General features: G+C 41.4%; 1 protein-coding gene across 4 annotated transcripts in view; it reads left to right on the top strand.

Annotated features, from left to right (window-relative positions):
- SLC43A2 (solute carrier family 43 member 2) overlaps positions 1-14,560 on the top strand; it is a 44,312-nt gene extending 29,752 nt beyond the window's left edge. For 3 of the 4 annotated variants that reach the window (XM_072138134.1, XM_072138136.1, XM_072138135.1), the window contains exons 8-14: positions 80-282; positions 2,501-2,647; positions 7,708-7,846; positions 9,102-9,234; positions 9,336-9,409; positions 10,194-10,317; positions 11,886-14,560. In XM_072138134.1, coding sequence (XP_071994235.1) covers positions 80-282; positions 2,501-2,647; positions 7,708-7,846; positions 9,102-9,234; positions 9,336-9,409; positions 10,194-10,317; positions 11,886-12,047 — 982 coding nt within the window. In that variant the 3' untranslated portion in view covers positions 12,048-14,560. The remainder of the gene's footprint in view (positions 1-79; positions 283-2,500; positions 2,648-7,707; positions 7,847-9,101; positions 9,235-9,335; positions 9,410-10,193; positions 10,318-11,885) is intronic. The other variant, XM_072138137.1, reaches the window with a different exon arrangement.
- Positions 14,561-14,830: the final 270 nt, after the last annotated feature.

The raw sequence follows: 14,830 nt of genomic DNA on the forward strand, positions 1-14,830 counted from the left end.
AGGGCTCTATCATTACTACCAAGCTATAGTCCCCTATCATGCTGATAAGTCATGATAATGTTGCTTCTCATATTCACAGTGTGAAGATAAAGTTTAGCTGGTTGGGATTTGACCACAAGATCACCGGTAAGCAGTTCTACAAACAAGTAACTACTGTGGGACGAAGACTGAGTGTAGGAGGCTCCATGAAGAATCCCAAAGAGCTGTCAGCATTACAAGAAGGCAATAAGCTGTGCCTGTCTACTGTAGATCTGGAAGTCAAATGTCAAGCTGACAATGCAGGTAAATGTCTTTGGATCCCGTGGGGAGATTGCCATGTAATTTGAGGACTTTTTATAGACCATGCAAGCAACTTTATATTTGTCATTTCTGAGACCACAAGCAAAATTATCTTTTGTCTTGTGGCCCCTTTAATGCACAGCTCAGTGCAAATGGCAGAGCATAGATTATGATACGTCTTTTATTGTTTTTACAGCTCCTACGCCGGTTATGTGTCTCCATAGTAACAGACAACAAACTCTGAAGTCTGATCACGCAGTTCTATGTCTATGTGTTTGAAAGTATGAGAATATAGGACTGCAGGATTGCACTACACACTGTGGGGTAGATCTATCAGAACTTGTATGCTAGTTTTATTTGTCATACAAGCCCTGAAGTAATAACAATCACTAGAGAACTGCCAGTAATTGCGATTATTTTCCCTCTGCATCTCCAAGGTGCAAGTTACAGCACAATTCTATGCCAGGCATGACCTGACATAGAATTGTTTGCCGGCACAGCCAGCCTCCAGATGCATCAGGAGGCCTCTTGATGTGTCCAGTGGCATCGGAGGGGCAGGGACTTCATCATATGACAGGCCACGAGCGTTGAACTACGATAAATGATAAGTGATCATATGATAAGCTTCAGAAATTAAAAAAAAAATTCAAAGTTTGTTATTCCTTGAAGAAAATCTACCAGTTGATGTCATGCATTATGAACAAAACATACCTTGAGAGTGCTGTAGCTATACTGATGCAGAAACATATCTTGTTTAATTCCTGAGCTTAGTGGTTTTGCTTAAAAAAAATATAGCATTCAGGACTAATTAACCTGAGCTGGATGACTTATCCAAAGTAGCTGGGGGATGATGCATAGATTGATTACTTCTGCCTGTCAAGCACAACATAGTGATTACATCATTCTCTGGAGCAGTACGTACTTAATGTGACAGTAGAAGCGCCGAGCCCGAGTACAGAAACGACAGAGCTTCGTTATCATAATATTATAATTTTCAGCAAAACCACTCATCTCAGGGATTACACAAGATATGTTTCAGCATCAGTGTAGCTACAGCATTCTCAAGGTATGTTTGGTTCATAATGCATGAAATCAAATGGTAGACTAGAAAATGTTACTACACAGATGCACACAGCCTCTATCAGTTCTATTGGGTCCATCTTTATAAATACACGTAGACAAACTTGAAATTAACCATTAATCAGAAGGTTCAATGGAAAGAGTCTGTCGAGTGCAATTTCCATTTTCCAAGGGAAATAACAAATCTGAATTGCTTCCTGCGCAGATGATGGAACCTAGAAGGATAATATTTCTTCCCCAGACTTCTCTTCTGCATTTATTACCTGTGGTTAGACATTTGCTTTTCTGCTTAGAATGATTTCAGCTTCCTGGCAAATGAGATCAATAATTTCCTGTCCTGGAGTTTTATGTTCTGAGTATGAAGATGTAAATTGATTATGGCTGCTCTACAAACACTGGACCCTTATCACATCAGCTTTGTCAATATGACATTTGCTGGGTGGAATATATTTTTGTATATTCAGACGCCATGACCCACAATCCTCTGCTGTACGAGATAAAAGCCATACATATTTTATAATCATACGGCTCGCATTACACTATTCTTGTACTTGGCTAAAATGCCAACCTGAGGGTGTTTGTATTGTGGTTCAATATTGGTCTCCCTGAGTCAAAATGACTGTGGAACAATCTACTTAAGGTTTTAAAGAGAAGCCATTGTAATCTATGGCTGCCCAAGTGTCTTATAAATGTGGATCCAACCATTTAGTAATGTAAATATGTCCAAAACTCTCAACATATTGGTCAGTGCTGTGTTTCTTTTTTAACACAGAAAAGTACACTGTAGCTATACATAAAACACTTATATGTAGGGCAGTATATCTGCCAATAAGGGTCCAAGTAAATACCCCTTTGGTTGTCTGGTGAGTCTTAAAGTGGTTGAAGCTCTAATAACTGTTTCAAATTCTCTGTGAAACCATAGAGGTAATTGGTAAATGTTCAGGGACTGCACCATAAGGGGGAGCTAAGGAGCTTGGAGATATAAATGATGTAATATGCTCCTCAGCTCCCTCTAGGGGTGGCTGCAGACAGCAACCTTATATGTCTGTCATCCATCTACAAAGATACAATAGAAAACTATTAAGCTTAAAGTTGGACATTGGAGAGTTCAATATTGTAATTATATTCTTATTTTTTTCAGCAGCCCCATCTTTCATGAAGAGCGTGTTCAGCCCCATATTACTGCTCAGCCTTATTACGATGTGTGTTACCCAGCTACGTCTCATCTTCTACATGGGAGCCATGAACAACATGCTGGAGTTCTTGGTGGATGGGAACATGGAGACTGGTAGGTGATGTGCTGCCTGTAGTGCTTCTGTGGAAATGGTTACATATAATATTGTTATTAATAATCTATATGTTCTTCAAAACCTTTGTATGTAAGTCAGAACAGGTATATATTATAATTGTAACTCCAGACAAATTCAATTTAAGGACCTAAAGAACCTATCTTGAACGTTGCCCGGGGACTTTCTGTATAGGTTTTATATCTATAACTATTGGACGGTACAATCAGATGCCTTTTAAGCAGGTCCCACGCAGACTTTCCATCTATTCCTATGTATAGTTGTCTCACTTTCGTGAGTTATGCCTTTTGCTCATATACAATATTTTGGATAGTGCTTGAGATTCCTCTCTATGGGGTCATGTCTGGCCATATTCTTGGGTGACGTTTGTTTTATATGTTCTTTACTTCAATAAACATCAAGTCAACTTGAATTTAGATGCTTTTTGTAAAGAAATAATTAGATTTTATGTTACTGCTTGCTTAGGGTCATCACAATTTTATTGTTTGCCAAATGTACCCCTACAGCATCTTATTTTCTGCGGGAAAAGGTGGTGTATTATTATTAAGATACTGTGGTTCATTTTTTCATCAATCAGATGAAGATACTGTGGTTCATTTTTTCATCAATCAGATGTGTCTTTGATGAAGAGTCCACCTTCTCTAAACCCCTTAGATACATTACCCAGGGTATCTTAAGGGTTAAATAGCTGTGTTCAGTGTTGTACAGTAGTGTAATACTGCATCCAGATTGAATAAGGTCAATCTCATACCACGGTGATATAAATGTGTTAAAGGGCAGTATCAGACGTCTGCGATCGGTACATAAATCCTGTCCTGTTCCAACCACAGTGAAAAGGACAGGAATCCAAGCATCATAGTGCTATATGATACAAGGAGTCCCTGCTTTCATGCAAAACATCAGTGACAAACTCTAGTCATGAATACACCAGGGAAGAAGGGACTCCATGTATCATCTATCACTATGATGCTCGGATTCCTCGGCAATGTCATTGTTCCGTGAAACTAGACTTTGTACAGTCTGTGATTTATTGAGAGTGTGAGTTCCCCATTAGGGGTTATATGAAGACTCTGACACCATGGGGGTCATTCATTATTTTTGGCGCTATTGTTTCTTTGCACGGTGTTGTTATATTGTGGCGCAAGGCCTTAATGTATTGGGCGCAACATAAAAAAATGACAAATGAGCATCACAAATGTGAAACCACGTTCATAAGGGGGTTATAATTTGGTAGACTTGCTTTATCTAGTTTTGTGACAAAATAAAAGTGCCGGGAAACTAGAAGTGCGGGAAAAATGTCGGCATTGAAGAGCTGCACCCATATTGAGCGACAGAAGAAAATGTGAAGCTAAATTGTGGCGCTGACATCTAATAAATATGGGGCACATGGCGCAGAAACATAAAAAAAGCAGCTGACTAAAAAATGGTAGAAAAGCGAATAATAAATGCCCCCCACCATGTATTTCTACTGATCCAAACTCTAAAGTTGTTTCATGATTAAAAGCCCATTCAGTAGAACAGCACCAGGATTTGATGTTGCAAACCATATTACAGCCCCTAATTCAGGGCCGTACCCCTGCTGCCTGAAATTGGCTTTGTATCATGTGAAAGCCTCCCCCATCAGAAAAGCTGTCCCTCTAAAATCCACCTATGACCTTTCCAGTGTTTTATCCATCTGTCAGCGTCTGATACACGGAAACAGAGACTCTAGAGCGCCCTCCGATGTGGAAAGTATTTTTAGCAGGCGATGAATTCATGTGCTGTTTACCCCCGTTACTCATCGCAGATTGCAAAATGTGTATGGCAGAAGTTCAATGAGGGAAAACCAGTCTGAACCTGATCTATCAAGTACGATGAGAGTCGTGTGATGAGACAGGACAGCAGGCATGCAAAAATATCTGAGGAGGAAGCTGCGTGCGCCCAGGGAGGATTAGCAGATCATACTTGTAACATACAAGTCCGGGAAGAGACATACGTGTTGTATCCACACAGGTTTCTATAGTTTGAACACAAAGGATAATGGGAAAGTCCCTGTATATCTCCGGTTGTTGTGTTGCTCCCGATCAGAACACGCTGTGTCTTCTACATCCACAACATCTCATGTTTCCAAATATTGCCCCAGTGTGTGGGTACAAGAAGAGACGTAATCTATAAGGTCATGTGAGGAGAACGCATCCTACGGGAATGAGTCCAGGGGAATGACGTCATGGAAGAAGAGCGAAGGGATGAAAACAAAGATCAGCACTATGCCGCTTCTTTCCAGGAATGGGAGCTCTCAGCTCCGGGGATTCTGAGTAAGAAGAAGATGATGTGGCTGTGTAGTAATAAATATGCTAATAAAAATCCAAATAACCTGCCATTAAAGGACATCTGCCATCAGGATGAAGGACTGTATGCAAATAAGCCTGAGGGGATCATTTGCATGCACTCCTTCATCCTGGTGGTAGATAATAAAAAAAATTAATAGCAATTCCTTTAGTTATATAGTGCCTACAGATTACACAGCACTGCACAGAGCTTGCCTAATTGGTCCCTGTCCCCATGGGGCTCACAATCTAATAAACCTACCAGTATGTTTTGGAGTGTGGGAGGAAACCGGAGGACCCGGAGGAAACCCACACAAACACGGAGAGAACATACAAACTCTTTTGCAGATGTTGACCCTGGGACTTGAAGCCAGGACCCCAGCGCTGCAAGGCTGTAATGCTAACGTAGATGTCCTTTAACTAATATAGTGAGTGAGTGCCACACATTTATCCCAGAGTAGACAACTGTTAAATACCTATCAGAGCCGCGCAAAACCCAAAAATGACACAAAGTCTAATGAAAGTGCGTCTGCGGACCCTTAGTAAATAGGCCCCATAATGTCGCTCGGCAGAGGGGAGCAGGATAGAAAGACGTAAGCTTACCTTTTAACAGGATTCATCGTATACTGGTCTGACATGCTGAGTATATACTAAAAACGACATGTGACCCAAGTCTATGATGTCATCTATGATGTGAACATGTCCAGTTATTGTGGCTCTTGACCTGTACAAGGACAGATCTCAATCTCTAAAGCTAATCTAATATCTATTGGATGTTCATTCCTCCTCGGGGGGGGGGGGGGGATGTCATGCTATGTATCTAATTGTACCCTGGGCCTCATGTGTGTGCTTTTCCGTGTCCGTTCAAACTCCGCGCAACAATGACATCATACAAATTATATTTCACTAGTGGAAATTGTATTTATTCACCCTTTCTCTAAATTCAGAAATCTTTGCAGTAACATTAAGTTTTTTAATTCCATATTTCACTTCCTCTTCTATACAATAGTCGCTTGTTCAGCAGAGGGACACTCATCTAGCATAAGACCCGGTGGCCCCCAGTTCCCTGGGTCTGATGTCAGCATATTAGTCATCTTTTGTACCATTGTGATGTCTTCTTTTATGTGTCTGTTGCTGAAACCACTTACTGGAGTTTGTGCTAACTCATGTCTTCTTGTATTGCTTCCTCTGCTGTCACATGCTGCCTTGCTTTCCTCATACAGTGATGCACACGGGTAAGCTGTGAGAAGTAGCCTTGTAATTCCAGGAACACAACTTGGTTAAACATGAAATCTATCTTAAAAGTTTGGGCAGTGCAGGGGGCAACGGATTCATGCAGAATGCATGATTCATGAATCTGGGACCCTCTGCACTATACACAGGCAAACTGCACTGAGTTGTTAGTAAATGTGCCACGTTGACAACATGTGTATGGAGAAAATACTACCACATGCCCAGGAGGATAGCCGCCGACAGAGGTCCCTGCAGGTCCTTAAAGGGAACCTGTCATTAGAAATTGACCTAATAAACCACTACCAATCTGTTGTCAAGCAGCTGAGCATATTTCTTTCATGGCCTGGTGTGGTGACATCACCCAGAAAATCAACTTTGAAGTGAGATGTAAATTGGTTTTATGAAGTCAAGGAGGCGGAGAGTTTAACACTGAAGTCAAGCTTTCCCTGCCTAAGAACGCCCTCTTTACTGTCATTGATGGCCGTGCATCCAGGGACATCATTGACTAGATCTCCTGAAGTCCAGTGTATGATGTCAATAACATGGGAGGAGGTGTTTAGAGGCAGGGAGAGCATGACTTTAATGTTAAACTCTCCGCCTCCCTGACTTTATACAGCTAACTTCAGATTTTATTTGCTGGGTAATGCCACCGCGCTGGACCATGAAAGAAACATGATCTGGAAGCTGTTCAACTGCTTGACAACATACTGCTAGTGGTTTATTAGGTCAGTGTCTGATGACAGGTTCCCTTTAAGAACAAGATTATTTACCCATGTAGGTAGAAATCTGCCTCTTTTTCAGATCATTACGGAAATGCTATCTTTAAGGAAATTTCTACCTTTTATATTTTATGATAGTTTGTTTTACTTGTTACAATACTTTGTACTTAAAGGAAACCTACCACTTAGTATGGCAGGGGTAAGCTGTAAGTACCGAGCACCAGCTCAGGGTGAGCTGGTGCCGGTACTTACTTTCGTTAGTGTTAAAACCGCGGTATCGCGGTTTTAACACTTTTTAAACTTTAGGGCAGAAGACACTTCGGCGCTGCGTGCGCACGATCGTGCGCGCGCCTCCATAGGAAATAGCGGAGATGTTGCGCGCGCACGGTCGCGCGCAGCGCCGAAGCCCCTTCTGCCCTAAAGTTTAAAAAGTGTTAAAACCGCGATACCGCGGTTTTAACACTAACGAAAGTAAGTACCGGCACCAGCTCACCCTGAGCTGGTGCTCGGTACTTACAGCTTACCCCTGCCATACTAAGTGGTAGGTTTTCTTTAAAAGGGGTTTCCACTTTCAGCAAAAAAAAAAATTTATTGTTTGAGTAATGAAACGTTTTACAATTTTCCACTATACCTTTCTTGTATTAATTCCTCATTAATTGATACAGAAGTATATTGGGAAATCCCCTTTATTATTTAGCATTTCTGTTATCGCACTGATGTATTCAATATCATTGTAAAGTGTAAAGGAGCTGTAAATTGACAGCAATGTTTCATGTCTTCCAGTGAGCCTGTACACGTCCATCTTTGGTGTTTTACAACTTCTGTGCCTGATGACCGCCCCTGTGATCGGCTACATAATGGACTGGAAGCTGAAGGACTGTGACGACGGCAACGACGATGGGGAAGAAAAAGATGCTGCTCAGTATGTTCACTTTTTACTCAAAGGGTGAACCCTTTACCACCTTCAGCCACCCCAACACTTTGCATCACTAAATACACATTTCTACAATGATTCTGGTGCAGTTGGAGTAGGTAATGGCGGTAAAAATGTCCAGAATTGTAAGTGTAGTCCATAAGCACAGCAATTGTGTTATCTCATGTAAACAAGGAGTCATATGGTGAAACTTATGTTGGCTTCAGTCTCATATTCTAATGTCCATATCACAGTCCAGACCTCTCCCAGTTTTACTGAACTGAATTGAATTCATGGCAATCTGAGGAGCGCAGCTTGGGAATCTCATCACTTGTCATGTGTCATGCACTTCTCAGTTCCTGACACTTTTTTGGGCTTTTTTGTTGCACACCCTCAAAAAGCAAGTTTTATTTCAGCTTCATGAATGTGGAGTCATGTCAGGGTGCAGTAACACTTCACGCCTAAGGGTGATGGCACAAGTGGCGTTTTGAATGCGTTTATGGCCCGTTTTTAAGTATGCGTTTTTGACCAGTAAGATAAGTGGTCAAACCCGCATGTGTTTTTTGACGGACTGCTTAAAACGGGCCAAAAAATGCCACATGTGCCAACACCCTAACGCATTGCACCCGCTAGAGAGAGATCTGCCTAATTAAACAGCTGTTAACATTTGGATTTTCAAAACGCAACCTTAATGCGATGTTAACGCATTACAACAACGTTAACACACATGTAAACACATGTATAAATATTTGTGTTTTGCAAACGCAAGTGTTAACAGCTGTTTAATTATGCAAATCTCTCTTCATCTGTTGCAATGTGTTTTTAAATGTTTTTAGACATGACATGTGGCTGCACCCATAGCCACTTTTTGGTAATGAAGTAATTTATTAATACCCCTTCACGACCCTCCATGCCCCCCTGGCTTAGAGGTGGCGGAAAGGGGGAAATAATCACAAGTGTTAGCAATATGCTAGCATTTGCGATTATTTCAGGGGTTTTACGCCACTTTTGTTGCATAGAAGTTGTGATAAATACATCCCAGCATCTCTGTGACTGTATATCTCCCATCCCGGCAGACTGTCTAACATTAGAGCTATATACAAATACCTGGCGGCTGCAGTTGCCCCTGGCAGAATTAAGTTTGTGGGGATGTCAAGATGAAAGGGGTTCTGTCAGATGAGACCTATGAGTGTCTATAATGAACTTACTCTCCACATTGGGATATAACACATAAAACTAAATTCTTTATTTTTTTTTTCTACAGAGATGCGAAGAAAAAAAGAAAACCAGACCGTCAGATTCAGAAGATCACAAACGCCACAAGGGCCTTTGCATTTACCAACTTCTTATTAGTGGGATTTGGAATCACATGTCTCGTCCCTAACCTGCCATTACAGGTATGTTGGAGAACTACGTGCCTCGTACATTCGTTGCTTATTGTCTTATCTGCCACCTATGACAGTAGAGTATTTTAATGATGTTACATTTGCCTCCACAGATTCTCTCTTTTATTTTGCACACAATAGTAAGAGGATTCATCCATTCTGCTGTTGGAGGACTGTATGCTGCTGTGTAAGTATCTGGTTAGACTTTGTTAACTTAAAGTGGTTATCCCATATTCAACATGTATCAGCAATATAGCATAGATGAGGAGAGTCTGGTCACTGTTCACAGAACTGGAATCCTCCGCTCTCTCTCTATTAGTCCCATAGACGTTAATAGATCAAAGAAAAAACATTTGACTATGGCCTAATCAAATAGGGGAGACATGAAACCCACCCTGGGTATCTGTGAGGTGTAAGGACCTCCTCTGATCACACAATGTTCTGTCCTTTAACATTTTCAACCTTTTAACATTTTTGTGGATTTTGGATTTGACTATTCTTTGCCGTGTACGTAGAACACAATATGACACTAAACATTAGAAACATTTAGTCCTAAATAGATTTACCTCATTGTTGTTGCCTCCAAACTAGTCAACCATTCACTACATTATATTGAAATTAATAAGGAAATATGGCTGCAAGTCCTATGACCCAGGCACCCAAGGTGTAATACACATCTACATTTTTACGTTATTTGCACTAAGTAGTGTCAATAGGAAAATCAGCAAAAATCGTCCGATAATTTAATGCAGAGCTGGAGCACCATTAATTCTATGGTGCTGTACAATAAGTAAGTGATTTACATACATTACATAAATACAACAAGTGCAAATACAAACGCTGCAGAGATCTGGAACAAGTGGGAGGAAGACCCTGTCCGTGAGGGCTCACAATCTGTATGATATATCATCGATAGATATTGCATTATTGCATTGTACATATTTGTTTCATGTCCATGTCTATTTTTGCAGATATCCTTCAACACATTTTGGCAGTCTGACAGGACTTCAGTCTCTTATTAGCGCTCTCTTTGCACTGCTTCAGCAGCCTCTCTTCTTGGCTATGATGGGACCCTTGGAAGGGGATCCACTTTGGGTAAGGATTAATTGTCTATGATTCTATAATATCCTTAAAGTGTAACTGTAAGGTTATAATGATTTTACCAAATTCACACATGTGATTCCCCCTTTAAAACTAACAGAATGATGGCCATATCTGTTCTGAAAGACAAAACATTTTCTCACCAGAGGTGTAGTGGGCAGAGACTAAGGTCTTTCTGTACCTGCCCTATAGCTGAGTCCAATTCATTCTGCCCACAGATCCCATGATGCCTTGTGTTCTCTCTCAAAGTAATTAGGAGAGAAGAACATGAAGAAATCATAAGTAAACCAGTTACATGAACTCTATAGCCTGTGCTGCATGAACACTAAGGGTTAAGAGCTTATCTGCACAGTGCTAGTAGCACTGAGTACAAAGTGGGGAGGTGGTGTAGCATGAGGAGAGGAGGGAGACCGAGAAAGTCCTGTAGAATCACAGACTGGGATGGAGGGACGGATAGGGAGCAGGCGAGATCTTCTACCTCACTATTCTGTGCAGGAGACATCTGTATCCACAGCTCTGAACACATCCTCCTCTGCTGCATACACAGAGAGCTCTATCACATGACCTCCTCCTCTGTATGCAAGGAGCAGCAGCCCCTCCTTGCTTATGAGACTGTAGATTTGTTTATAGGATAATCTCCAGGGCTTGTCAGCACAGGCAGTGGAAGAAGCTACCTCCGCACTGATATAATCTGAGGGATATAGCTAACAAACTGCTGGATATAGGTAGCAAAGATAATAGGCAAAGTTGTTCTACATCCCAAGAGCTATTGATTTGTGTGGAAACAACTACAGTTGTTCATTAAAAAGCATGTTGCATATAGTCAGATATTGCTTTAGTCATCTGACATTCTCAAACCCCATATACACGTGCATCCTGAGCTTAGCCAAGCATGCAGCACCGCTGCATAGGGAGAGCTGGGTAATCTTCAGGTGCACTGATTTAAAGGGTTTGTAATGAGAAGTTACAATTTTCCAATATACTTTCTGTATCAATTCCTCTTGGTTTTCTAGATCTCTGCTTGCTGTCCTTCTATAGATAGCTTCATTGTTTACTTCCTGTGGATAGAAACTGGTCCCTCATGAGGAGATGTCACACAGGTGCACGGCTCATTATATGACGGATCACGTGATGTCACACAGGTGCACAGCTCGTTATATCCCTGATCATGTGATGTAACACACAATGATTATTCTCTGTGATACTAATGATCCGTGCACCTGTATGACATCACAGGATCAAGGATGGGTTTTTACCCACAGGAAGTAAACAATGAAGCTTCTTATAGATTGACAGCAAGCAGAGAACTCATACAGAAAGTATATTGGAAAATTGTATAACTTTCATTACACAAACAATATTTATTATTTTCTGCAAGTGAACAAAACCCCTTTCACTAAAGTATGTTGAAATCTAACAGCCCCGTCCTTGTCTCTCCCTATATCTGACATTGGAGTAAAGTTATATCAGTCCAGCCAACAATAATGTAATGTGCTGCCAAGCTTAGGTTATGTTGCATCATGTCTGTGCCTGATGTTCTGACCCCTTTGCTTTCATGACAGGTCAATGTTGGATTGCTGGCAATGAGTTTTTTCGGCTTCTGCCTCCCACTCTACCTCATCTTCTTTAAGCGGAGTCTGGAACGCCAGAGAAAACAGAAGATCGAAGACTCTAAACTGTATCTGAAAATAAACGGCACTCCTGATCACGAAGCCTTTGTGTAAATGACGGCAGGGAGGTGCCAGGGCCTGTATCCTCACTATGTTCCTTTCCACAACACTCTATGGAAAGGCTTCACTCCAGCATAAAAAGTCACCATCTAAGAACATCTATCAATCCCAGCATCCCACCAGTGAACCGACCTTCTTTCCAGAACCGGAGGCTGCATCTCTCCATCATAGAAATCCAATAATTCCTGCTCCACACAATTCAAAGTTTTATCTTGTACTCTGGGGGAATAAGACAAGCGGGAGTTAATCTGAGTGATTGGACTGGAGATTCTTCCTCCTCCTCATACAAAGGGATGCAAACTCCTGCAGTAACTCTTGGTGACTTGAGATGCAATGTACTTTCTTGCCATAAGGCTGGAGATTATCCCCTGCCGTCTGGGTGCTCAGCAGAGTGGTAGCAGGGTTTATCATTCTCCACACAATTTCTTCTATGACGATCCAGTTAGCATGATGATGCCTGCGGCGCACATGGCAATAGCAGATAAGCTAGGGGCATTCTGATGGGTATCGTGAAAGCTCTTCTCAGCAGGAAAACACAATGGAGAACGCCATGGAAGTGTCCGTCTCCTATCCTGCAGCATGATGCCTGCGGTTGTGGTGCATTTTACAACCAAGAATATGCACCTCTTCATGAAACTTTCTCTCTCTCTCTCTTTCTCTCTGCACTAAAGGAACTTGCTGCTTTCCACATATAGTTATAGTAGACAAAAGGCAGGCATATCACTTTATAAAGGGATAATGCATCCATCCTCTATGTGGGTATAGGTGATGAGAATAAACTCTGTTGTGATGCATATATAATTGTTGTGCCATAATATCCTGGTGATTGCTCACATCAGGATTTGGTGATCTGTGGCCCCCCCTAGAGGTTGCGGCACCGCTATGTGGGGCTCAGCGTCCAGGGCGCCGTCACCGATTTCTAGTCTGTGTTCTAAGCAATACCTTATGTCTATTTCACTTTTTTTTTTTAAATATAAATGATGAATATGATGTTTATGTTCTTTGCATGATATGATTAGGTATTTTTTATATTCGGACATAGAGCTGTGTGTGTGAAGTGCTTTCTGATGAATGGAGCTGGAGAAACTCCTTGTCACAAATTCGTAACATCTTGAGAACCAAACCACGCGAGCGCGATGAAGCAGAAAGCCGACGTCCATTTCCCCTCAGTTGATTTGTTTTGTTCTTCTAATCAATCCGGCTGATCTATTTGAGATGTGCTACATTTTTCCTTGATCATTATGTTCCAAAATTATTTGTATGTCTCCCAGTTCTCTATCATTTCTATTGTGTGATATTTTTATACTTATTTCTTGTATTTTGGGGGACATTTATGAGAATAGTTACACACAGAGCGACCAAATACACATCTTTTATTTGGGTTGCTCCTCACACCACACTCAGATACCAGGTGTACAATTTCATAGGTGTCCCCCAATATATTTGGGGATTTACCGTTACCTCACTCGCAGTGCACCCCTCTGTAAGACTTTCATGTAACTTTCCGGGTTGTCCTGGTTGTTGTGCAGATCAGGGTGTGTAAGATTCTACTATTGTCAGGTCCAGCAGTGACTTGTCAGACACAAAGTATATTGATTATGTTAGAATTTCCTTTAGTCATTACGTTCATATTATATTCAAGATAAATCCGTATACACCTATAAACACTGTGTTGTAATGGAGGATAGACGAAAAATCCCTGGAGGAGTCCTCATTACTTGTCATGTTCTAGGCATTCAACACAGTCATTGGCTAAAGATAAAAATGCAATGTAGAAAAAAACAAATATTCTAAGGAAGTTCCCTTAGAATCAGTATTTGGACACTCCGGACCAAGTAAAAGCATTGGCATGCACCTGCCATCTACTTTATAGGGTGTGCAATTCAGCTCTCATCTATTCCCACCTATTCAGACACTATCCAGTAGGCGGCGGTAGAGAGCAAGCTAAGAGCTCATTTGCATTCTTCTTTTCCCAGGGAGCATTGCTGGCCTTATAAGACTCCCTACACTAAGTACATGGACTTGGACAAACCCCATGTCTCTGGTGGATACCAATGCAGTATGCAGATGGCAGGTGCATGTCAGCATCTTCTCCTGTTCCTTTGTTCTAGTGGTATTGAATACAAAGTAACGAGAGAACCTTTATATGAAACTTGATGAGTGGTACCACAGGGAAGCACCAGTATTTTTCGTGACCTACAAGCAGAGTAGTTATGTGACAACATGGGGAATATAGAGCACAAAAGCAATATACCATTCTCCTCCCCATGTCTAGTACTGGGCTGGCCTTCAGGAGAAGACCCCGGGATGTTTCCTTTCTATCTGGAAGTAGTAAGGCCGGTGCTGTGCAACCCTGAGCAAATCACTGCAGCCTCAGGTGCAAAACAAAAAGATTGTAAGCTCTCACGAGTGGGTATTTATTGTGCCTGTACATTCTACATACAGTGCTTGTTGTTACTATCGAAAATCTAAAAAAATAAATAAAAATAAACCCTTTTTATAACCAATCAATTGTCGAGGCTCTTCTTCCAGCCACTCCCATACTCCTATTTAGGGGAACTTCTGCCACAGGAAGCTGCCTGACCCAAAGGTTCCTTGTATTGTCCTGCAAAGGGCGATTCTGCATATTCTGCTCCTTTACATTACCTTTTATTTTCAATCTTTTTTTAAAAAAAAATTTCCAGACCAACGAGTAGCAGTACAGCAAGTGTATAGGCGTGAAAAACATTGGGGCCTGCAGAGGCCTGCATTACATGTGTAAGGACAGAAATAAAACC

The sequence above is a fragment of the Engystomops pustulosus genome, chromosome 2 (genome assembly GCF_040894005.1).
Source record: "Engystomops pustulosus chromosome 2, aEngPut4.maternal, whole genome shotgun sequence".
Classification (NCBI taxonomy): Eukaryota; Metazoa; Chordata; class Amphibia; order Anura; family Leptodactylidae; genus Engystomops; species Engystomops pustulosus.